The 25814-nt window shown below is 39.1% G+C and overlaps 1 protein-coding gene across 2 annotated transcripts in view; it reads right to left on the bottom strand.

The window, feature by feature from the left end:
* The window catches only part of EDEM3 (ER degradation enhancing alpha-mannosidase like protein 3), a 33236-nt gene extending 7660 nt beyond the window's left edge, over nt 1–25576 (bottom strand). Inside the window, exons 1-16 of one of the 2 annotated variants that reach the window (XM_084528197.1) lie at nt 25317–25576; nt 23078–23123; nt 19274–19374; nt 16669–16708; nt 15156–15268; nt 14249–14402; nt 12947–13081; nt 11284–11389; nt 10588–10685; nt 8840–8965; nt 8200–8283; nt 6649–6732; nt 5977–6101; nt 5307–5472; nt 1004–1158; nt 99–252 (exon numbers count right to left, since the gene is read on the bottom strand). In XM_084528197.1, the coding sequence (XP_084384323.1) occupies nt 99–252; nt 1004–1158; nt 5307–5472; nt 5977–6101; nt 6649–6732; nt 8200–8283; nt 8840–8965; nt 10588–10685; nt 11284–11389; nt 12947–13081; nt 14249–14402; nt 15156–15268; nt 16669–16708; nt 19274–19374; nt 23078–23123; nt 25317–25480 (1851 nt within the window). In that variant the 5' untranslated portion in view covers nt 25481–25576. The remainder of the gene's footprint in view (nt 1–98; nt 253–1003; nt 1159–5306; nt 5473–5976; nt 6102–6648; nt 6733–8199; nt 8284–8839; nt 8966–10587; nt 10686–11283; nt 11390–12946; nt 13082–14248; nt 14403–15155; nt 15269–16668; nt 16709–19273; nt 19375–23077; nt 23124–25316) is intronic. The other variant, XM_084528198.1, reaches the window with a different exon arrangement.
* Nucleotides 25577–25814: the final 238 nt, after the last annotated feature.

Here is a 25814-nt window from a genome sequence, read left to right as displayed (position 1 = left end):
CTTTCCAGTCACTGTCCCTCCTGAACCTCAAAATGCTAAATATCATAGCTAGTACGATTTTACTAGAAGTTTTCAAAAGAGGTACTGTTGGGTCTTACTTGCACTGCATGCTGTACTAATTGTACTCTTCCATCTTTGAGATGAATCAAACTGACTCCCATCTTCTTCAGTATCTCCAAATGTTCAGGGTTACTAGCCATGAAATCTCTGGCTCTCAATGGTGGTTTTGGTCCACTTCCCAAACTCTCCTCTCTGACAAAAGATATTAGAAATCAAAGCTTTATAAAAAGAAAAAAGATTATTCTTGAAACATAACTCACAGCTTCCACAGGTTATTCCTACCACCACAAGATAACAATTTTTTGGAATAAAGTTGAGCACACATTTCAACAGAGAACTTCTCAGCCTTTTTTAGAAGCTGCCTATATTCTTGATGATTTTGTACTGCGACAAAGAACACAAAAGTGTTGATAATGTGAACCTATCATATGCTGCCTCTCATTTCTAAGTAGTCTGTGTAATTGTAAGACCGATTCAGAACATTTCCCTTAACAATTGCTACTCAGTCTTTTACTCATGAAGCACAAATATCAGAGATGGTCAGAAGGATAAACTTCTATTTCCGACTGACCTAAGCTCTTCAAAATATCTGAAATTATGTACAGCAATATTCTTTTCTTACTACAGAAAAGAGTTGCAGAACTGTTCAAGAAACCACTGGAATTAATGTTACAAATTCAGAAGATGTATCTCCTGTAATACGTGGGCTACAATTTCCATTTGGAGTATATAGCTCATTAAACTCCTTTTGCTATGAAACATTCACCAATTCCTGATGGAAATGAACAAAGCATTGCCAATGAGGCCAGACAAAACTAATTTTTCCCACTACAACCTCAAGGTCAAGAAGCTCCAAGTAGACCTACTATTTCTCCTCCCACGCATAACAGACACTATTCCTGACATTCCTACAGTAACAAAAGACAGAAGATATTCATCTTACGCTCTGGAAATACCCCTAGGACAGCTCTTATCCACCACATTTTTCAAAGGTTCACGAATACTCTGAGCAAACATTGGGTCATTTGGGAAAAGGATCTGGGTGTTCGGACAGGTCCAGTCAAAATTACTGTCATCCAGCTCTGTGTATTCTGTTGTCTAAAATGAAAGATACAGATCACTTATTAAAAACTCAGGTTACATTTGTATAATAAAATTAACAAACAGGCCTACCCTAAGACATCAGTGTGCTCAGGACATGCAGCAGTTGAATGGAATGAATGTCCTACAACCACACAGTTTCCACAAGTGAGAAATGCATAATTCTTCTGTGCCTCACCACGCAATGATAACAAGAAATCAGTGCACCACAACACCTTTTTAGGCATAAACACATTGTTTGCAATTTGTAATTTGCCAACCTTGCATTCAGTTTCTAGAACTGTTTTGCACAGTTAATTGTCTACCAGCACACAGTATTTCTCAAGCTTGCTCATAACATACCTAGTGTCCCCGTGCCTTCACACACTTGACAACTTGAGGAAGTAATTACAATTTCTTTGTAATTGCCTTGATGCTGTCTGAAGCAGCTGCAGGCTTTAAGCAACTCTTATTTGAGGTTACTAATAATGTCACATCTTTCCTTTGGGCAAAAAAAAATCTACAAAATATTGTAGGAGATCAACTTCATTCATAAAATACCACAATAGCCATACATCGTAAAGTTAAACACAAGTTTATAAAGAATATTATAAAAGGAAAACCAGAGGCTTCTTGAAACTTTATGAATAAAAGATTCTCCTCATCAGTAATTATACTGACTTGTAAGCTTGTGAAGGGGCAAGGCTGTACCTATATATAATTATAATATTCTATATTTTCAGAAAAGATGATAGTTAACATCTGCACAAATCACTGTTTTATTACATGAAATCACGTGGAGCGTGTGTACAGTGGAAAAAAGTGGAGCCATATTTAGTCTCCACTTTGATTCTTTGCACTGTTTGCAAGTAACACATTGAATAACTGGCAAGTTAATTTTGCCACCTATAAAAATTAAGGTAGTATTTATTTACATTGTAAACAGTGTTGTTTTTTATGTATTAGCTAATTAAAAACATTTATTTAAAGGCTCCCAAAAATTAAAAAGAAAACACTAAAAGGCTATTAGCTTACTTGAATCAACACTTTCAAGTATCTTTGCTTTTGGTGTGACCAATGGTAGTCACATCACTTCAGAAAGGTCTACAGTACGTTGCGTGTTCCAGCACAGTACAGTACGACCTTTCCTGTTTACAAGAATAAATACAAACAGGATGTTGGCTTGCTACTACCAACTATCTCATAGACATTTCAGCTCACTGTGTTTACATTAAAAATATGTTTACACACTTTATTTTTTCTATCCATTTTTTCCACATCAGCTGAATTCCATTAAATAGTGACACAGCTTCACAGCCTTTTAGCCCTTTCACAGAGTTGTTGAGGCCAGCAGGCCCCCCCCAGCTGGTGCCCAGCCCCACGTCCAGGTGGCTCTGGAAGCCCCCCAAGGAGGAGTCTCCACAGCCCCTGTGGGCAGCCTGTAACAGGGCTCTGGCACCCACCCAGCCCTGATATGCTGCCTGAGGGGCTCCAGGCTGGGCCCTGCCTCTGGGCACCGCTGGCAGCAGCCTGGCTCCATCCTCTCCGCAGCTCCCGGTGGGTAGTTAGAGACATGAGCATAAGGAAAAGGTTCTTCACTGAGAGGGTGGTTGCACACTGGAACAGGCTCCCCAGGGACACAGACACAGCACCAAGCCTGTCAGCGTTCAAGAAGAGTTTGGACTGTGCTCTCGGTCATATGGTCTAAATTTCTGGGCAGGCCTATGTGGTGCCTGGAGTTGGACTCAATGATCCTTATGGGTCCCTTCCAACTTGGGATATTGTATGATTCTATGGATGAACTCCCCCAGAGCCTCCTCTTCTGTACGCTGGGCAGTCCCATCTACCTCTGTCTCCTCACTGGACAGTCTTCATCATCTTGGTGGCCCTACATATGACTCTTCACAGAGTGTCCAAGTCTCTCTTGCATGGAACTGAGCAGGGTCCTCCAGGTGCAGCCTCACCAGTGCTGTGCAGAGCAGAAGATCACCTCTCTTAACCTGCTGGCAATATTCTGCCTAATACAGCCAAGGATACTGTTAGCTTGCTTGGCAGCAAGGGTACACTGCTGAGTCGTTCAACCTGGTGTCAAAGCTGGGACCCCTAGGTCCATTTCTGCAGCACTACCTTCCAGCTTGGTGGCCACAGCACCTCCTGGTACCTAGGGCTGTTCCTCCCCAGGTGCAAGACACTGCAGTTCTCCTTGCTGAACTTCAGAAGGTTCTTGACAGCTCACCTTTCCAGCCTGTTATGGTCCCTCTGGATGGCAGCACAGCCCCTGGCGAGTCAGACACTCTCCCCAGTTTCACATCATCTGCAGATTTGATGAGGATGCACCCCAACCATCATCCAGATCGTTAATGAAAACGTTAAACGGGACTGGACCCACGGTGTACTCTGCTTGCAGTGACCTCCAACTAGATTGTACCACCCTCCAGGTCCAGCCAGACAATTTTTGATCCCGGTCTGCTTATCTAGCCCATACTTCAACTGCTTCTCTGTGAGGATCTTATGGGGGACAGTATCAAAGGCCTTACTAAGTCCAGGAAAACAATACCCACTGCTCTCTCCTCAGGCTGGTGATTTCAGCCTGACCCTCATCAGATTGATGATTTCATTATAAAAGCTTATCAGGTTGGTCAAGCATGACTTCCTCTTGGTGAATCCATGCTGGCTCCCAAGGATTTTTTCCTTCATGTGCCTGTAAATAGTTTCCAGGATGAGCTGTTCTATCACCTCCTCAGGGTTCAAAGTGAGGCTGATCATGATCAGCATATAGTTCCCTGGGTCCTCCTTCCTGCCCCTCTGGAAGACAAGAGTGACAACTGCTTTCCTCCAGTCTTTGTGCAGTTTTCCCAGTTGCCAGGATCAATCCAGGATTATACAGAGTGGCCTTGCAATCACATCTACCAGCTCTCTCAGTGCTCATGGGTACATCCCATCAGGGCCCATGAACTTTATGAATATTCAGTTTGCTTAAGAATTCCCTGACCTGATCCTCTCCCACCAAGGGTACATTTCATGCATGTTGTCAATAACATACTAAACGGAAACTTTCTTAGATTTGCGTTAAGCACATTTGTAATTCAGACTTAAAGCTTAAGATAATTACATTCAAATAAATTACTCTGTCCTTTTATTTGGCTTTTTACTGAACATTTGATATTCTCAAGAAGACTACATACTTAGGCGAGCACTTCACGAAAGCATCACCTGTGAGAATCTTGATCATCTCAAAAGTAATCACCTTCTCATATTGGAAATGAAAATTATATAAAACAATCTTTAAAAACCTTTGAAGAACTTCGTGCGTAATTTGAAAAATGCTGATCACACCAGCGACAAAAAAGCAGCAAAAAACCCAGTTACATCACAGGTGTTGAAAAAGTTTGGTAATATATGCTGTCCCTTTTAAATCCATTCGCAATTCCTTCACAATCCCTGTTTCCTAAACTCAAAGACAAGAGATGATATTCCAGAAAAGAACACTTCAAAGAGTGCAGGATATCCACCATCAGGAAACAAACAAACAAAATCAACCTCATGACACTTATTTATAAATAAACTATACCACATTATTGAACATAAATAAGAGAAGCGTTTCTATGCTTCAAGACACAGCTGTAGTAACATAAGGTATTTTGGAAGGTGAAGATAATTTATAAACACATTTATAGTCCTAAATTTACATAACAGATGCATATCACACAAACTAGAACAATTAAACATCTCAAAAGCTATAACTATCTTGTCAAATTAACCTTGCAGAAGTTTCAAGAATCTTTGAAAATCTGCAAAGGGTCTGTGTAGTAAAATAAGCAACAAAAAGACTTAAGAATGTTGTTGTAAGTGTTGTAGAAAAATAAGAGAAAATAAATGTGAAGATAAAAATATCAAAGCACGTGATTTTAAGATTTATACAACCCGAGACAGAGAATGATTCTTTTTAAATATCGCTAATAGCCACAACTTTTTTCTCAAGACTGAGTGATGCAGAATCTGATTACGGAAACATTCAGATGCATGTGACTGTCACTGTTAATATGATGAAATGGTTCAGACAAAACAGACTGTCAAAACTAGCATACTATGAACTATGATTTTTCTTCCACTTCCTCTCAAAAAAGGAACTGATCTACAGCACCATTAAACCTGAGGTTACTTACTGTATTTTTTTTAGAGATGGTTTGGTTTGTAGTGGAAAGCCAAAGTGGTAATAGATGAGCTTCTGTAGTGAATATATAATCTTCTATGTCAAAAATCATGTCTTCCTTATCAGCAAACAGCAGGTAAAGGTATTTAAACATTTCAGCCAGAAAGAAAGAGTCCATTCTATGGAAAAAAACAGATGCCCTTTAAGATACGCATCGTTCTGAAATGTCAGTAAAAGAAATACTCATATTGCTCCACCTCTGAAGTCTTCATGACTATTGTTATTGAACTTTACTCCATTAGAAGAAAACGTTTGGAACGAAACAATTCAGCATATTCAATACAAAGCAGCATTACACTAAAAAAAATTTATTTTATTTTTTTGAAACTTCTAGATTTGAAGTATATTTTGTTTGAAAGTCATTAGTCTATTGCTCTGAATCTAATGAAAGTGTGCTATAAAATTAAAGGTTATTAAACTAAAAATATTCTTATGTAAAACAATCTGTAAAAATATGGAAATAGTTTACAGACTATGACAAGTATTGATAATTTCAGAACTGGTTACCAACCTTAAGACAGACAGCTACTCAAAAGTCAATTAATTCAATCTTATCAACAGGGTAAATAGACTTATTTTCCCCATACAATTTCATAGAAAAAAAATACTGCAAAAGCTTTCACCTGTCTTCATGGCTTCCTGTACGAACATCCTTCATCGCAGCAAACCCACAAGGTACTCTTGCATACTTGTTTAAGTTTTCAATGAGTGTTTTTCCTACTTCTAGATAATAAGGGTCTCCAGTAGCCTATTAAAAACAACAACAAAAAACAACCTTCAGGCATACACAGACTTCACAATTAGCTGCTTTAATTGCTCTGTTGTAATATATTGTTTTCGTACCTTATTAGATACCAGTAAGGCCTAATTTATCAATAGGAGCTAACCAGTTACAAATAGGACCTCTGAGGTACAACACTGTCACCTTTTGCAGAAACACAGATAAGCACATGAAAGTATTTACAGACACCCAAGACATTTGGTGTTACTCTGCAAGGTACAAGTAGCTTTTGTTCTTAAGTCTCTACAAGATCTAAGAGATCAGCAAATCCTAAATATCTTTAAAAATACGGGCTTTTTTCACTTAATGACTTTTTTTTTTTTTAATGCTAGGCATATAAAATTCCTAGAACAATTTTTAATACTAATAATACTTCTGTCCTGTCTATATACAGAACTGGTTCCAGTAGATAAAATAAGCTGGATAGGCTACTTATTTTGTGTTGGTGTTGTAATTCAGTTACAATTCTAGGTGCAAGAAAAAGCAACCAAAAGAGGAATGAAACTGATCTTACCTTATACAAGAAATAAGTACTTTCAGCAAATTCAGGCCTTAAAGGATGCTGAGCCCAATGAACTCTGAAGTCTGTTGTGAAAGCCTGAGGAAGAAGAGAAAAACCATGCAAGATAAAAACAAACATGGGTTTACTTCGAATTCTGTGTTAACCATATTACAACAGCTGAAGTACACCAGTGGAGGACTGATGCCCAACGCCAATCTTAGGAGGCCACAGGAACCTCCTTTTAGTTAGTTCACTTGAGACCAAAACCTAAAACAGTGCTGTAGCACATTGAGTACGAGAAAGATTTAAGCTGTGTCAGCACAGAAGACCTGACATCATCCAGCCAACGAGGGGAGCCCCGCAGGGCTTTCAGGAGACAAAAGGTCCCGGATAAGAATTCGTGCTCCAGCCCCAGGAGGGAGCACACAGCCACCCATTGCTCCCACCTGCACCAGCACACTGCTACAAGCCATCCACAGTAGCTTGGTGCAGGGTTGCTACAGAGAGACCAACCAGAGCTTCAAGAAATACCATTTCTGCAAACATACATACCACCTGACACTTCCAGTGCATTAAATTGTCATCTCAGACTGACAGATTGTAAGCAGCTGTTTGACGTAAGAAATACCAGAGACCAGAAGTCAGTTATCTAAAAATTTCCTACTCTGTATATTCACTCTCAACATGCACTGGCAAAAGTCGCTTCTGTGATGACTTACACACACTACTTGTCTCTGCTAGGGTTTAAACCAAGTCTTTGCTAAAGGGGATACAATATTGGCTTAAATTCCACTAGCAGATCTTGCAAAATCCCCCTTGTTAATACAAAGCACTAAAAAACAACACAAAAGCTTAAGGAAGAAAGTCATATCATTTCAAAAGTACTCAAAAAATCATTCCAGTGACTGGAGAGCATTTTCTGGTCTGTTTCCACAGTAACATTAACTAAAATATCCTCTAAAAGAAACAAACTAGCACCAGATGAAAGTCAAAATTACTAAAAGAGTCAGAAGCTCTCTCAAACCTTCTGGGTCATCACAGAATGACATACTTCAACAGGTAAGCAAGATTTTCTGTGAAGAATTAACTCGCTCAAACACTGCATCTGCAGTATCTACAGGCAAGTTCTTGTTACTGCGTTCAGGAACATTATACAAGATTTCAGAACATTCTCTGAACAGTCAGCCTTCATTTTCCTGTCTTGGGTTAACGAAGATGACTGATTTTTAGCATTAATGCTATTATGTTACTAAGCAGCTACAACCACATGTGTTTATATAAGCTTTGCATATTGAAATAAGTCAAAATCAATTTTGAAAGGCTGAAATATAAAGTCTAAGCAACTGTTAATTATTATTACTGTACTAACTACAGCCTAACTGAAGGAAAAATATTTAGTATCCCTATTGTCATACATGTAGAACTGTAAACTGCGTAAGAATGCTGCAGAAGTGTGCCTTTGGTTTTAATGACACGTAACCTACTATTCTTTCAAATGTATGTCTGATACCACTCAATGTAAGGTAAGAATCAATTTACATGATAAAAAAAAAACTACCTTACCTCAGGAAGAAAGTTATGCTTTTTTATAACCTGATACAGCATTTCATGAGTTTCAATAGCAGGTCGAATATCACCCTTCAACACCTAAAATTCAATAATAAAATTAACACAAACTTACCACACGTGCAAATAATATTCAAAGTTAGGCACGCTTGCTGTGTAAAGCCACACACGAATTTCTACATTCCCAGCAGATACACATTGTATTACCCTATTTCAGAGTACATCACAGATATTTCACAAGAGCTTTTTAAGCAAAATCAGTGGGGTCATTAAGACTGCCTGTATAGAGAAACAATTACTACCATTTACAGATAGGCGTGGTGGAAACTTGATTTATTTAACCTTAAAGATGTAACTTGCACACAAGCTAGAAAACTTGTCTCTAAATTATTAAAAAGGCAGCTTAATTCAAGTGTTTTCATGACTAGGAGTGAAGGAAGTGAATCATATGAACATACTTTTCTGGATGCAAGTCAACCTGCATCATAGCATATAAATAAAAGGAGTGAGTGCAGAAATTCCAAATAAATTTTTTTGAAAACCAGGTTACTAAGCTTGACTTGTCAATTACATATCCAGTCTATTTAACTGCTTATTACTTATAAAAAATAATCTGCACATGGGTTTTAAGCCTTACCTGCAATCCTGGAAAGAAAGCTAGCAAAGAATCCATCCAGGTCCTAGCATTTAGCATTGGTTTATGAATATGAACATCAAGAAGGAGAGGTGGTTGGCTAATGTATCTCATTATGGCATCGTAGTGCTGACAAATAAAATAAATTTGTTATTTTTCTGTTATCAATTATGTTTTATGTGACAGATTTAGATCATGAGCCTATGGCATTCTATTTCAACGGAAGAACCAGTACTACCCAACCAATTGTTACTGCATTTTGCAATACAGAGTAGTTTCTAGCTTGGCAAACCAAAAGGGTACCAGCTATTGCAATGCTCCACAGTACTGTACATGCTATACAAGTCACATTTTCCAAGTAACACACATACAAAGGTATACTCAAAAGCCATGAGTATACTCAACAAGCAACTATCACAGTTAAAGATTCAGTCTGAACAACCGTACCTTAAGTGCACGCTAAGCAAAGCTGAAATTGCTTTCTCTGAATAAAAGAGAATTCTAAGGCAAGTACAACTCAGGAGGAGAAGAGGAAAAGTAGGCTTAAAAAAACAAACAAACCTAAAGCAACTGGACTTAATTACTGAAAACAATTTAAAAACCTCTAGCTCATTTGACAGCTGATTTCCAATCCTATTCTTTTCAAGATAGCTGTCTTGTTTTCAGAAGCAGAGAAGGTAAATCATGAGCATGAGCCGAAACAACAGGAAGCACAGTTAACAGATATAATTGAAGATAAATATAATAATGGTGGCTTTAAAAGGTGAGCATATATAAAATAAACATTACACCAAGTTTTGCACCAGCCCTTTAGCTACTGATTTTATCCAATTTAAGTACTGTGTATGATATAAAAGTCATGCTATATAAATCATTTTATAAAAATGTTTTTATTGGACATTGCTATTTTCAAAAGAAAGAATAACAATGCTGACAAAATTACTTAGTAATCTTACAAAATAATGTAATCTAATCTTCAGTTTGTATGTATACATAAATGTATACTAGGCCTTGGGATCTGCAAATGCAATGCAATATCCAGGTCTTATCATAGAATCATAGAATATCCTGAGTTGGAAGGGACCCTTAAGGATCATCAAGTCCAACTCTTGACACCGCACAGGTCTACCCAAAAGTTCAGACCATGTGCCTAAGTGCCCAGTCCAATCTCTTCTTAAATTCAGACAGGCTCGGTGCAGTGACCACTTCCCTGGGGAGCCTGTTCCAGTGTGCAACCACCCTCTCTGTGAAGAACCCCCTCCTGACGTCATGCCTAAATTTCCCCTGCCTCAGCTTAACCCCGTTGCCGCGGGTCCTGTCACTAGTGTTAATGGAGAAAAGGTCTCCTGCCTCTCGACACCCCCTTACGAGGTCTTGATTTTCAGCTCTCCGTTGCTTCAGGACAGTTCTTAATGAGAAGCTCTTTTGTTGTTTTTCAGAAATCTTTGCAGCACTACACTCTCAAGGTTATCTTGAATTACAGTTCTCCTCTACTAGAAACACAGTAAAAGGTCCAGGAGAAGATTCCAGCCTGCACTGGATGGGGTTAAAATAGCTGCTGATGTGATGTGATGTTCACCCAAGTTCAGCAAAAATTTGTATCAAAAAGAACTTGCATTGCAGACATCCAAAATCTCAGATTCTGCTAAAGATCTCTTCCTAAGCTTCACAGGCTAACAGCTGACTGACAATACAATTAGTCCTACATTAGTCTTACAGGAGGAAGAAATCCGAGCAAGGTGTTAACTTACTGTGTTAAATCTTTCCAGGAAACTGTCATCTCCCAGCAAGACATAGGCTTTTAATAAATATTCATAATATGAATCTATTCCTGCTCCAACTCCACTATCTAGAAACAACAGAAAATGAAAAGGTGTTTTTTAGTTTAAGTAACTACATAGGTGTTTTCACATGACTTCATTTTGATTTCAAAGGCTCTTTCAGTAAAAGGAAAAACGGGCTCTAACTAGAATTAAAGCACAGATGGATGCAGATGCACAATACTGTTCAGCTATACTAAAGGTTTTGCAATATCAATGCACATAACATGAACAAACATGCATCTAAGCCAGCTGCACTTTTCTCATATGAAAATATTCCTACTGACAGCCATATACAAACACAGTCTTATTTATATTTTCACTTTGTATTTATAGTAGAATCTCTCAGAATTTATCCCAAGGCATTCCACTCTTGGTATTAAAGTGATTCAGAGAATGCTTTCTTTACATTGAAAAATAATAGTTTCTCAACAAAAATACTCTTTTAGAGGAAAGCCAGGCTTTCTTTGTTTCTCCAGCTCTCAAGTACGTAATAAAACTTGCCTATCCTATTAACATTTTAAAATAGTCTACAGAAAGGCAGAGGGGGGGGAAAAAAACATTAAGATTTTTTCCTTGCCCCAAACCACCTGTAATCACTGATTCTGGAGTCAGAATATCACACACCTTTGCGAACCCAGTCTCCAGTGTGAATATTAATAGTAACGCCCACTAAATTACTACTGCGCTGCCTCTTTTCCCAAATGAAGTCAAGCGCTTTCCGTGCATACTCCTGTAAAAACAAGGAAACTCATTAAAGGAAATTGTAACTCATTAAAGGAAACTATAAAGACTGTTTATTCTTTTGTCTATTAAAATTAAGATGCTATGAAGTAGTTTCATGTCTAACAAAACTGTAAAACTCTGTATTAGATTACACACACTTAAGTAGAAGAATGTTTAGTCCACACTTCACATAAATAATTATTCTACTGCAGATTAGAAAGAGCAGTGCTTGTGTAAGCAACTATTTGCCAGTATGTTCTTAGGAAAGTCATAAACATCCTTCTACATGTTTACTACCGTGAAATGGTGCCTACAGACAGGACAGTGTAACCTCATTCAAAAATATTTCAAGAAACATAATGGCCTTCTAAGCAAAATTGTTATGTCTTTTCAGACATCTCAAGGTGGAGCAGCAACCCCTGTTTATTAGTACACAAATTGTATGCATTCTTTACATACATGCAAAGTAACTTGACCAAAACACTAAACAGAGGCTCAACTTTGCTTTCATGAAATCAAACGCCATATTGAAAGATCAAAAAAATTATAATCTGAAAGAGCTTGCTTTATTTAGTATCTTTTTATATATATATATATATATATATACACACGCACACACACATATATATACATATATGTGCATATATACTCAAACATTTTCATTCATCTTTCTGTTGTCCTTATACTCCTGGATAGGTGTTGTGCAACTTCAGTGGGGCTACACTAATTGAGGGACTTCTGAAAATATACTCTTTAATGTACAGCAGAACAACATAGTACTGATAGTTTTATGATTTTCTTTCTTTATAAAAGGGAGTTATAATTGTTTTACTATTTTAATCTTTCCTGCTTTGTGACAAAGAAGATGGAAAAAAAAGTCATGAAGATCAGGTTTGCCCTAAAAAATTCAAAGTAGAATTCTTACCATATTAAAAACTTTGATATTATCTAATAGCAACTGCTATATATTGTCACTGCTTTGTATTCTTCAACTCACTGAATATCTAAAGAGACTACAAACTAAACTGAGCAAGAGATGGTAAGTAGTAGATAGTAAATCTCAAAAAATGGCAAAAAATTAAAATCAGTGAGCACACTATCTATACAGGCACTAGGAGACAGTTTTAAGAGGGCCAGTGGGATATTTATTACTACCAGAGATACATGGCAAAATAATTACAAGCATGATTTATTTTCCTTCCTTAAGTTGCATATTGAGGTATAAATATCTCTTAGACCTCAAGGAAAAGGACCACTTTTCCTTTTTCTAGTCCTGAACCCTCTACTCAAAAACTATGCAAATGATATACTTTAGCTAGAGTCTTCAATATATTTGTTTACTTCTGCATTACTGAAATTGCTTTCAAACAAAATCGGTTCCTGTATGTTCAAGAAAAAAAAAAAAAAAAGAAGGAATGCTTTTGGAAGAAGCGCACAAACAAATCTGAACACATGCAAACTTCTAATGCAAAACAGTTATTATATGCATCCATTCAAAATTATTTTTTCAAAATTGCAGAAAACTAATGAATACCTATTATGAAAGCAATGGTAAAAAACAAACCTCAAATATAGATGTTCCTGTGAATCGGCTTAATGCAGCAAACTCAAGGATCAAGGTACCTGCACAAGCTGTACAGGTGTCGGTTTCTGTTCCTGTTCTTGCTTCTGGATGTCTTACACCAAATTTTAAGTTGACCTAGAGAAAAGTAGAGATTATTACCTTTATTTTCACTAGCTGTAAGAACTTATACTCCCGTGTAGAGAAAATTCATACTGCCATCTGTACAGCAACTAGATCATCTATGCTTTTTCCAAGACAGAAATATCACTCCCTCCCCTCCTCAACCAATTCAGTTTTGCTCTGCTTCACCATATACTGTCACCTCAAACATGCATATAAAATTTCCAGAATTACCTACAGCAAAACCAGGACTGGCCCCAAAGCCTGTTGCTTGGTTCACTAGACATTTGAATAAAAAGAATACCACCCCAAAAATAAAATTCTAGCACCTTATTAACCTTCAAACCAGAAACTCAACAACATTGGAAGTGCTCGTGGAAATTAAGCTTTGTAGACATCTCAATATTCCTGGCTCCAGGGAATATACCAGGCTGATGGACCCGCTTTTGTACCAGGCACAACATACCTTTCTACACTCTAGAGAGGGCCATCTCACCAGAATTTTGAGAAACACTGAACATTTTGAATTGGACATTTTCAGTAGAGCCTGAGTCTTTAACTCACAGGAAGGTTTCCAATCAAAGCTACATCCCACAGTGTAGCAGGAGTACGTAGTGTCAAAGCTACATACGGAATGGATGATATACATAGAATATTTTTCTGTCATTCAGAGAATATGTACCACACTTTGAATACAACAACAGATTTTATATTAAATGAGTATTTTTAGATTACAGCTTTCCAGTTACATTTGCCCTCTTTAAAAAAAATCAGATGTAGACCATGAAGATTAATTAGTTCTGTGCTAAGTTGCATGTGCTTGCAAGTTGATCTTTTACTGACTGAGAGATATGTACCAAAACAAAAATTACTCTCAGATACTTGATAGTGCCTGTAGGAGCAAGAGATCAGCAGACAGTGATTAGACAAGATTTCTGCTGTTATTATTTACCCATGACAACGTGTATAAGAGTTGGCAGAGCCGGAAATGCAGGGATTCAGAGCATCAAAAGCTGTATTTTAAAAATAGTAGGTAGCATGTATTGAAAACGAGAAATTTACAAGTTTCTGTTTTTCAGTACACTTAAATATACAAGTGAAGTCAGAAAATTAGATTAAAATGAAACAACAAAAATTTTCCTTATGGAAATACTTCTCAGTTGCAGAAACCACAGAACTTACTCTTGGATAAGGGAGACCACTAGTGGTGTTAAAAGCAGGTAAAAGCTTGTAGCCTAGTTCCTTCGCCATGTGCAGAAGTTCACCATTGTACCACTGCATATGTTCACCTTTTTCTTTCAGCATAATTGCCACCGAATGCCCACCTAGGAGACCTCTAAACACAAGAGAAGATATCCACAGCTCAACAGGTATATCCATCTACCAGCAATGCAAGAATTTCTATCGTGTAAAGGACCATATGTAAATAACTGTGCTATGTTCACATGGCTATAGTTTTCAGAAATGCTTAGCAGATGCAACTCCAACCACAATCAAGATGAGGTGCTGGTAATTTGGAAGCAATTCTTATTGCTAGGACTCAGCCCCAAGCTACAGACAAATCATGGATTCATAAAGAAAAACAGCTTTCTTGACCAACAAAATTCGTTAAGAGAAACAAATAGCACTTCTAAAACTGCATATAAATAGCTTAAAATTAACCTGCTCTGATGCTGCTATGAGCAGGAAGTTGGACTGGAGAACTCCAGAGTTCCCTTCCAACCTGAAATAATTTACAACTCTTAAGTTTTGAAATATTCTCTCTCTTAAATCAAGTATTGAGCAGTGCAACCTTTAAGACTATTTCCATTAAAAAACACTGCTACCTCAGCACACACAGGCTTTTTTTTTTTTAATTACAGAAGCTGCATCTGCAGAAGTCAGATGGGGTCAACTTGATTCAGCACCACTGCATCAATTTCTGCCTAGCATTTTAAAACCTTTTTTAGGGCAAAGTATGTTGAATTATGCTAACTGCCAAAGGAACAAATGTTTTTAAATGAGGTGAAATAGCACATGAAGGTACACCTTCAGAACATTGAGCTAAAATGGAGTTTTAAAGAATTTTGAAGACATGAAAGTTACTCACCCAAGGACTCGTATGTTGGTTTCAAAGACAGATACAACTATGTCGTTATCTAAGTTAACATCCTTTATTACTTTTTTTACAGCCTCTTCAAACTCTTTGGTTTTATTTAACACCTGGAATACAAATGTAACCAAACATTTAGGTTCCACCACAGTTAATACAGTCACACTCAGGTGTGGAAGAACAAGAGCAACAGTTTAAAAATCAGTTTCCCATGTCTTAGACTGATACTAGGGTCCTGCAGGACATACTCTGATACACTGTGAACAGGCATTAGTATTGTTTTTCTCGTGAGATGCATGGAAGACAATCGAAGCTCTATGTAAAGAAAAAGTCACCAGCAGTGTGCCTCAACAAACACCCAGGGATTTGTTTGTTCCTTCCCCTACTCCCACCCCACAACTTCAGTGCAAGAGACTCAGCGGGCTGGTTCTGCACTAGCAGGGTGAGCATTGGCTGGACTGCTGCAGTGCCTCTGATTTCACAGAAGTCTCCTACCCATGGTGTAAAGAGCCATGTCCTGAGCCCAGTGAACAGCCCCAGCAGCCTTCCTCCTCCCAGCAGTTTTCTTCTTTTGCCTGAAGAACAGTCCCAGCATTTCCTACAGATTTTTTTCACACTGACTTTGTTTTAATCAACCTTCCAGAACTTCTGTGACTTTTCCAATTTGTTACCATAAGTACCTTTAAACCCCACATGTATTAATCCTGCCCTAAGACAAGCAAATAATAAACAAACCCTAACAATACATCTGAGTGTTCATGTAGGGACCGGGAGTAACAGATTCCACGTTTTTAACATTTGTGATTCAAAACCAGTCAAGGGTCATGCCACAGCACATTATAAGAAGAGAACAGCTGTCAGAGGAAGAACATTATATGATTCACACAACAAAGAAGTGCAGTTAAGATTTTCAAAGCTTAAGCACTGTTTACAAGGATACATGAATGGCTGAATTTCTAATTCCCAAAATGTATTTTATCATGGCAATATATTCCAAAAAGGGATTGAAAACTAATGGAAAGTAGTTTATTAACAACCAGCATCTCTTAAAGAGATTCTGGCAACATTTCCTAGCAAATACATTAAGGGCTGAATTTCTTAAATATACATTTAAATACCTGCAAATTCATCCACGAAACAAGCACATGCAATTTAAAAATAAATAATTCAGTAGATACTAAGAGGTGTTCACTTATATGTCACCATGTTGCCATAGATTATAATTGAAAAAAATCCTGCATACATTTTTGTTAAATTTTAGCACAAGAAAAGACAAAGCAACAGTGAAATACAGAAGTGTTCCAGTATTCTTCTTGCAATGAATTCTGAACAACATCACCACAACACTTAGAAGTTCTTAGAAGCAATAGCCATTTCCAACAGATGCCTAAAGATTAAAGGTGATGAATGATATACATTTTTAGATTCCTTTTTTGCTTAAAAAAAATGTAAGTCTGAACAGCTGAAGATCATTTTTTGTTTTATAAGTTTACCAATAAATTAAACCTACCACAAGAGTGTCCAAGGTATCAATTAAGGTCAGTGAAAACCTATGAAATAAAATTTAAAACAGATTTATTATAGACCTGTATGTTTCAAAATTAAATCATATAATCATATTTCATAGTAACTAAGACCATGGAAGAAACTGAATTGTCACCAGCTACTGAAAAACTGTGCATGTTTAATATCAAAATTAATATCCTGCTGATACTAAGTTTCTTTCCTTTTCAGTGACCAGAATGGTTGAAACAAAACTATGATTATAAAGATTCTTTTATTTACTGAAAAACGTTTAAAGGTGTTGTAAGCAAATTAAGTTTTTATTTCTCGTCTCCAATCAAATGTACTGAGAAGAGACCCAACAGAACATTCAACTCTCAACTCCCCACCCCTCCTTTTTTTAAATGAAGAATGTTGACTTATTAAATGCAATAATAGAGTTTATTTATTTAGGAAAATCAAAAAGCCAGACCAAGCTAAATTTCTCCTATCAGAAATTGTTCCAAATATGTATTTCAGGAAAAGCTGCAATTTATTGCAATCAAATTCAGTGTTACAACTTACTGGAGAAAGAATAAAGGAAGTGCTGTTATTTTGTTATGAAACTTCTGCATGGGATGTAATGGAACAGGAAAAGGTACAAAACAGAGCAGCAAGGGCTCTTCTGTGGGATAAATACCTACACATGTCATTAAAAGACAACACCTGGTGCCCAGCTACAGTTGGATGCATACGGTTTGAACAGTAGTATTGCAGTAAGGGTTGTCCCAATATCCTTCTCTACAACTATTTTAGTGCATACTAAGATGGATGAGCACTTGGCATAACCCAATAAAAGTGCTCTTACGTTAACTAACTTGTAACATGCATGGAAAAGAATATGCACAGTAAGAAGCACTAAAGGTGAAAACTTGGGAAACAATCACAACTGCCTATTGAAGAACACGTGTAAAGAACTTAAGCACAGTGCCTCAGATTTTGGGTACTGTAGGCAACACATGACTGTGCATGAGGATAATTAGCATTGCAGCTAAGTGGTCATATACTGTCACTTTTTAAATTTAATTCATAAAGATATAATGGCATTGCATGGGTGTCATTCTACAAGAGAAGGAGACTAACTAGTGGGCTATGCATAGCTGAGTAACAAATATGCAACTTTTTCCACAAAAAAAAAGGGGAAAGTTGTGTATTACACAGCTGTAGAGAAGCCTGCTGTACAGGTACACTCCCCAGCCCTACAGTAAGTACAACTGACCTAGCTGTCTCATCCTGTGATTTTTTTTAAACTACATTCTGATTGCAAAGAACAGTGTAGAACACGACTGATGAGCCAGCTGGCAAGAAAAAGTGTTATATATCAAATCTGAAATACAAACACTGCTGATTATTAGGACCATGAAAAGCATGCATACAGAAAAATAAATACCCAAACTATTCAATGCACCTGTGAGGCAGAAAGGTATTTTCACTCAAACAATAGTATGTTACTATATAAGTAAAGGTCATTAAAAAATGGATGACCAGATTAAAAATACAATTTCTTGACATTTCTTTCTTATCAGTCATCTCCCTCAATACCTCCAAGGTCAATCCGTCCAATTTTAAACAGATGGCGAGATTATATAGGAATCTCTAGATTAATGAAGTTTTCTACATTACCAGAAATAACCAAAACAACATGCTCAATATCATATAATGTATTAGATGAGGTACTTAAGACAAGCACTTCACCTTTGATTAACGCTATTCTGCTCAGAGACACTAAGTAGTGACATCAATAAAATCAGTGTCTGCTTTTTTTTTTTTTTTAATTATTTGTGCTAGGAACATAAAGCATGCACATACAGACATTTGTAGAAAAAATTACATTCAGAGTAATTCAATTTGGCTTTGCTCAATTTAACTTGGAGAAAAACTGTACCTTAAATCCACATGTTGTTTGATAAAGGATTAGTAATTTATATTTCAAGTTATCTGAGGAGAAAAATTGTGAAGAATTTCTAGGTCTGAAATAATGGTTTACACTCAGGCCAGGGCCTCAGGCTACCATGCATGTGATAATCATTTGACTAATTAAGTTTTCAGAGAGCTTTCTACTTAAAAAAAAGCATTTTATACATCGCTTATAAGGCCAGCATAGTGGATAACACTCTACCGCTCTGTGCAGCTGATAATTAAACCTTATAAACCCTATTTAAGGCTCAAATTTACTAACACCATAGATGGGAGCTCACTTTGGAAGGCTCTGCTACAGAAAATACTTGCAGAATGAATTTAAAAAGTTATCTTTGTATCTTGTTCACCTGTCAATGCTCTCTTCCTGATTAAGGTAATGCTTCACATCAGTTAACATCATGGGAGGAAATAAAAAAATGCAATTATTTCTGCCTAACTGGGAAGAAAGTTAAACAATCACAGTTTTCTAATAGTTTTTTTTTTCTCTCCTTCAAAGCAGAACTTTTGAGACAAATTGCTGATTTATGTGCACCCACAGAATTGTTTTCAATATTAAGCTTCTGGATGTGTTGACTGAAGAGACAAGTTTTACAAGCTGCAAATTGTACGTAGATTCCTAGCTGTTTACATATGACAGTGTTTCAAATACTGACTTTCCCAAGGCATCATCCACGTCCCCTCGACTTGGTTCCTGACCCCGTACTCGTCCACGACAAGTTAAAGGCATGAGTTCATCAGCTGGATATGCATGCTCCTGAAGGGAAACAAAACAAACAAATTAAGTTATAACTGTTACAGCCATTCCAGGAAATTCTCAGAGCTTGTTAAAAGGAAGCCCAATGCTGCCGTGCTTCAGTAAAACCTGCATGACTAGCCAAAACCAATTAAACTGAACAGTGTGATAGGACCTCTCTACAATCTCCCACAGAAGTCTGGAACAGATAATGGCACATCAAAAAAAAAAAACAAAAAAAAGAAAACAACAAACAACCCCAAAAGCCATAACCCCACCAATTACCTTGAAAAGTAGTTCTACTTTCTAAAGCAAGGTTCATATGACGCTTCCTATAATGTTCCTTAGGTGGAAGTCACCTCAAAGATGAGCTGAAGAACGAGTACTAATGCAGATGTTATTGAGTGACTGGTATTTCATGGAAAAATCAGGGGAATTAGACCTTAAAGTCACTTTGGAAACTTTGCCAAGTGAACACAAGTGATTCAGGGTCACAATCAGCACCTGATACAAGAACTCACTTGGAAGGTAAAACAGGAATTTGGTGAATCACTACACAAATCAGAACAAGAGATGACATTCACAAAAAGCTTAACAAAACTAACCCATTTACAAATTCAACAAAGTTTAAGAGTGAAGCATTACTAGATTTTTGGGAGAAGCAATGGTTACCCTCATACTTTTAGAAAAGCACAAGCAAGCTGTATCGTAACTCGATTTCTTGTCACTAAGGCAGAAATAACAGCAGCGGCACTGTTGCCAAAGTCAAGCCCACTGAACAAAACCCATTTCTACTTTCAGTCAAGTCAGTGTAAGTTTTGTAGGTTTAAACTACCATCAAAACGGGGTATCAGCTGAAATACACACAAATGCGTAACTCATCATTGTGCAATAGATGTTTACTGAAAAATCACAGAAGTGGACAATGACATTCAGAAAGATGAAACTTAAATATATCTAAATCCAAAAATATACATGGAAATGCTTCTCCATTAGAAGCCCAACACCAGCGAATTGGGACAGAGCTTCTACCTCTTGATTGCATCAGGAAGCCGGCTGGGGTACCGTGCTCTGCTACTTTACTTTCAGCACGGCTAACTGACATGTGGCAGGTTAAAAAAAGTTCAATTACTGCAGCTGAAACTGCAAGTAAACACATTATAAATCTTTCCAAGTATACAGTACAAAAAATAATCTATATTCAAACACAAAATAGACAGGCAAATAAGGAACATTCTTCTATAAATAAACAGCTCTTACAGCAACTTCTTTTGAAACTGATGACTTGTTTCCCCATCTACCACCCGGGTATTTCGTTTTTTGCATGACTTTGTTCTCAAGTTCAACTGCAAAAGCCAGAATCTGGATCATTTTAATACAGCTCAGATGTTTCTGAATATCTGTGCAAAGTATTCAGAAAAACAGATTAAAGAAGTACATGACAAGAGCCATGTCAAAACTAAGATCTCTGGCTTAAATTATGGAGAAAAAAGGTGGCACTAAAAGAAGAAAACAGACTTTTTATCTTACAGTATCATAACGGACAAGAAGAGTTTTGAAAAAATAAAAGCTTGTGTAGTCTATCTAGAGCAGGAAAGGCTACTACAACAAGTGGTTTCCCAACTTTTAACTTCTCCCTTTCAGGTAACCTCAAAGGGAGCAGAAAGACACATTTAATATAAAATACGGCACATGTTACATACCGTAAACATACCTCAGAAAAATATTACAGAAACGTAGCTTGAGAGATACTCTGGAATTTCTACACATTCTGATAGAAGCACTGATCAGATTTCCCAGTATCTGGGCTGTAAATTCAGTGCAGCACGGTACTTGAACAAAGCAAAAAGACACACTGCTGCTAGCGCTGCAAAGCAAGAAATGCCTCCACACCTGAAGTGACTGACATTTTCACATTTTCTTTCTGACAGGCAAGAATAAAACATCCAAATTATTATAAATATTGTCGAAGGACCGAAAATAACAACAGCTTTTTATTCAAAGCTCCTGTTAATATCTGGAAAAAAAAAAAAAAAAAAAACATCTGGGCAAAGGGGTTTCCCCTTTGCACATAAGGACAGATTTTCAGTCTTTCAGCTATTCAATTCTAAAATAAGTATTAATAGAAACAGAAAATCAGAACTTTTCACCTGGCTGTTTCAAAAGCAGCTGCAAAACCACTTTATTTTCTTGCTGTCAGAATCAAGCCTGATACCCTAATCTTTTCTTCAGCATTGAACAAACAAGCCACATCTCTGTTTGTTCAGTGTTCCAGCATACGTGGCAAATAAATATCCTTCTGGCTTCAGAGTTTCCAGGATAGTCAAAGTCATTCTCCTGAATCCAGAATTTTCTTGCGTCAGATGTAGCAAGACACCTACCTGTTTCTAGTCGATCACAATGAACAGTAGGAGCACAGATCCTTTCTACAGCCAACTTTTTATACAATTTTGCCAAATCCTTAAGAGTTTTTACTTCTGAATGTCATGAGAAAACCAAGCCAAGTGATTTTAACAGAACCAGGGCTCAAGTAACTAGTTACAAATCAACACCAAAATGCCAGATGTTTAACTGCTAAGGTGTCAAAAGCAGGAGCTCAGGAGTTCAGAAGGAAACTGTACCCATTTTGAAAATACTCTTGGCGTTTATTAGTTCTGTACCACTCATGCAGTGTATAAATGTGTAACTCACAAGCTTTTCCCCCCCCCCCCCTTTGTTTTAAATGACAAAATCGTGATACAGAAGTTGGGACACGTGGCAAGATACTGTCAAAAAAACTGTTGAGTTTGTCCTGCAGGAACTGGCGCAACTTAAAAGAGAGGTTTCTGTAACAGCCATAAAGAATATACAAAAAAAGATTGTTTCGTAAAACTATGCAAGAATACATATTTGGTATTACTGACATTTACAGCTTCTACTCAGAAATATATTATTTAGAGTATATATGAAAGTAACTATCACTTGAGGAGTCATTCCACTGAATAATTCCTTATACTGTAGCACATCAAGCCTAAGCTAACCTACTTCAAAGTTGATTAGATTGCAAAATGGCTTCACGTACCCAGAACGTGAGGACACCTAAACAGAAAAGTTACAAACCATATTAGAAGAAACCTTGGTAAGTGTGGCTTGCTGCCATATGACAATCACATACCCAGAAGAGGGTACAATGCACAAACAAGACACCTAATCCTCTTTTTGTTCTACTATGTTCTTCAAACCATACTCATTTGTAAAAAGCAAAACCTACCAAATTGTATCTAGCATGTCTTCCTACAACAAAAATACTTAATTTTAGCCATAAAATAGGATCGTTTTGTATTCTCCAGAATCAGATGATAACAGGTTCTCTTAACCTTCCTGTTTTCACTGTTTTTAAGAGTCTGGAATTACAGACCCAAGAGTTTAATGAAGACGAAAACTGCTCATAACCTGATGGGAGAGAAACCAGTCTGAGGAAGCATCAGGCAGAGATTAACAGTTACAGCTAGCAATTCCTAGCCAGCATTCTGAAATCCATTGTAACTCTCCTGACACTGCTCCTCCTGAAAGATTTGTTCAATTCCGTTTAAAGGGTATATGGATGCTCTTATTTATTTTAGTGTTATTTTCCCCAATACCTTCCTGCTATTTCTCTAGAACATCAAGTACTGTACCCTGCTTTCTCTTCCAGGTCAGCAATAACAATTCCAAAAACAATTCAACAAACAGGTATTTTCCTTACCATATAATTGCTGTACGCATGATCAAACATTTCCAGCACTTGGTTTCTAAAAAACAAAACAAAAAGTAAAGAGAACAGCATTGGTGGTCTGCATCACAATGTCCTTTACCATGCTATCTTAGAACAGCAAGATGTGCTACCATAATCTCAGTCTCAGTAAGTAACAGCTCCTCTACTAGTGTACTCTATTCAAGTAAATGAAATAAAGCAAAACAGTTTTCCCTAATCTGGCTGCTATTTGGCTTTTCCTTTGCCTAACACAAAATTAAGTATTTGGCATGTGGGGACTCTCAGCCTCCTGTGCTTCCTCTTCAATAGCTGTAGATGTCACTAACACGTTACAGGCAGAGACGGGACACGCTCCTTGCTCAGCAAAAGCCAGCATAAAGTTATGCTCATCCTGTAATCACCCACACTAAAACCAACTGACAGAGCATTAAATTCCGATCTGTGATTCAGATAAGTGATGAGATACACATCTTCCTTGCATTAGGAGTCTTGGCAAGCACACAGTAAAGAAAATCCTCAAAAATACATTTATTGCATGTTTTTGAGAAGCAGTCAAGGTGAGGAGCACTGCCATAGAGAACAGGGCTGCCTTCCCCAGAGTGCACCACTTCCATTTGTACCTAAGTGCTTTACTGAGTACCTACCCATGCTAGTTTCTAAGCTAACAGCTATGTAACTCAGTCTCCGCTGATAAAACCAGACCCAAGAAACTTGGGTTTGGTTCAATGTCTTGGGTCCAGTTCAATGACTTGAAACAAAGCAGTGGTTTGCACTCCTCCAGTGAGCCAAGCCATCAAAAGAAAGGACAGGATGCCTTTTCCTGGTACTTCGGAGGCTTCACCCGGCCTGCAGTGCTGGCACCTGCTGCGGCATTCAAGTACCAGCTCCACCAAGCACACCAGGCTGAACTGCAATTTAGCACACACAAAACTTCTCACAGCTTTTAGCTCTCTACATGCAACTTGCTTTTACAGGACACTTTCTGAAAGGACTTCTGTGACTGACATAACCTTGTCCTGGAGCAGAGGCACGGCTTACCTGCAGTCAATGACCCAGCTGAGAGCCCCCAGACACAATCAGTGGCAAGACTGCTTGCACACACCAGGGGCATCAGGTGCATAAAGTTGAATTTATGAACACAAAAAATTTAAACCAAAGGGGGAAGTCTAAACTCATTAAGTAGTGACACGAGGAAAGCACACAACGTATGTACCCTGAGAACCCAAGATGCAGAGGCCAACTAACTGTAAGCATTACCAAAGTTAAATATCTGCTTAGGTCCAGTGATAGTAAAATAACTGAAAGTCTCCACAGTGCTTTCCCTACACACATTGCATCATTATTCTCTGCAAATGACCAGTTGATGTGAACACAATGACAGTGAAGCTGCTCTGGCAATAAACGAAGATCATGCTAAGCTTGATTAAAGGTCTGTCTAAAAAACCAAACTACTTCATGCAGTGCAATACATTGCCACCTACATTGTAGTCTTTATCATGCAACTAAAAGCCATATTAAAAACCAATCAGCTGTCTACACATATACAAAAAGAACCTATGGTTCTAATGTAGAATGTCAAGGCTCACAGGAAGAGATAACCCATCTAAAACTGCTGTACCTTACTGAATGATTCATACAAACATAAACAAGCTCCCAGTTGTGATTTTCCTTGGTTTCATTATCTGTGCTTTGATTGAGACATATTCTGGGCCTCTTGCACAGAATTTTATTAAGATTGTTTTGCAGCACAGCCTGAGGCCAGCTGGGCGCTGGCACAGGCTGCCCAGAGTCCTGGTCACAGCCCCGGGCCCGCAGGAGCTGAGGACGCGTTCGGACACCGCTCTCAGACACGGGGTCTGCTTGTGAGGGGCCCTGTGCGCAGCCAGGAGTTGGGCTCGGCGACCCCCCTCGCGGGTCCTCCCCAGCCCGGGCTCCGCTGCGGACCAGGGACGGCTGCAATCTGCCCTCAGCCAAGGAAGCGGGCAGAACCACACCAAACTCCCCTCTTTATCGCTCCCACCCCCCGCGGCTCCAGGTGCGGCCGCGAGGCGCCCGGCCGGCACACGGGGGGACGCTCACCTCCGCCCGCTGCCAGCCGCAGGGCCCCGAGCGGCAGCGGCAACCCCCGAGGCCGCAGCCGCAGCGCCCGGCGGAGGGCCGGAGCCGGCCAGGGCCCGCCGGCAGCGCCCGCGGCCCCGTCCCCTCCCTGCCCCGTGCCGGCCGCGCTCACCCCAGCCGCCGCTTCTCCTCCTTGCTCATGGCCCCGGCTCCCGGCGCGGCCGCCAGCACAGAGGAGGCGGAGAGGAGGCCGAGCGCCAGCAGCCTCCACGGCCGCCTCCAACGAGGCCCCCGCTCGCCGCCGCCGCCGCCCTGGCAGCCCGCAGCTCCGCTCATGGCCGCGGCCGCCCGCCCGCTGCCGCTAGGCCCAGACCCGGCCCCGGCCCATCCCGCCCCTGGCGGCGCGGCGGCCGCGGCTCCCGGCGGCGGGGCCCGGCCCGGCCCGGCCCTCCCGCGGCGTAGCCAAGGGAACGGCCTCGCGCCGCCGCTTCCGGGTTCGGCCCCGCCCCAGCGGGCCAATGGGAGCGGGCCGCGGCGGCGTGAGGGCGCCGGGGGCCACGTGACCGCGGCAGGCGCGAGAGGCGACGTGGACAAAAGGGTGGGGAGAGGCGGGGCCGGACTACGACTCCCGGCGTGCTTCGCGCGCGCCCTGCCGCCGCTCCGCAGCGGG

This window comes from Aythya ferina, assembly GCF_964211825.1.
Source record: "Aythya ferina genome assembly, chromosome: 8".
NCBI lineage: Eukaryota > Metazoa > Chordata > Aves > Anseriformes > Anatidae > Aythya > Aythya ferina.
This window is presented reverse-complemented; position numbering and strand designations above follow the sequence as displayed.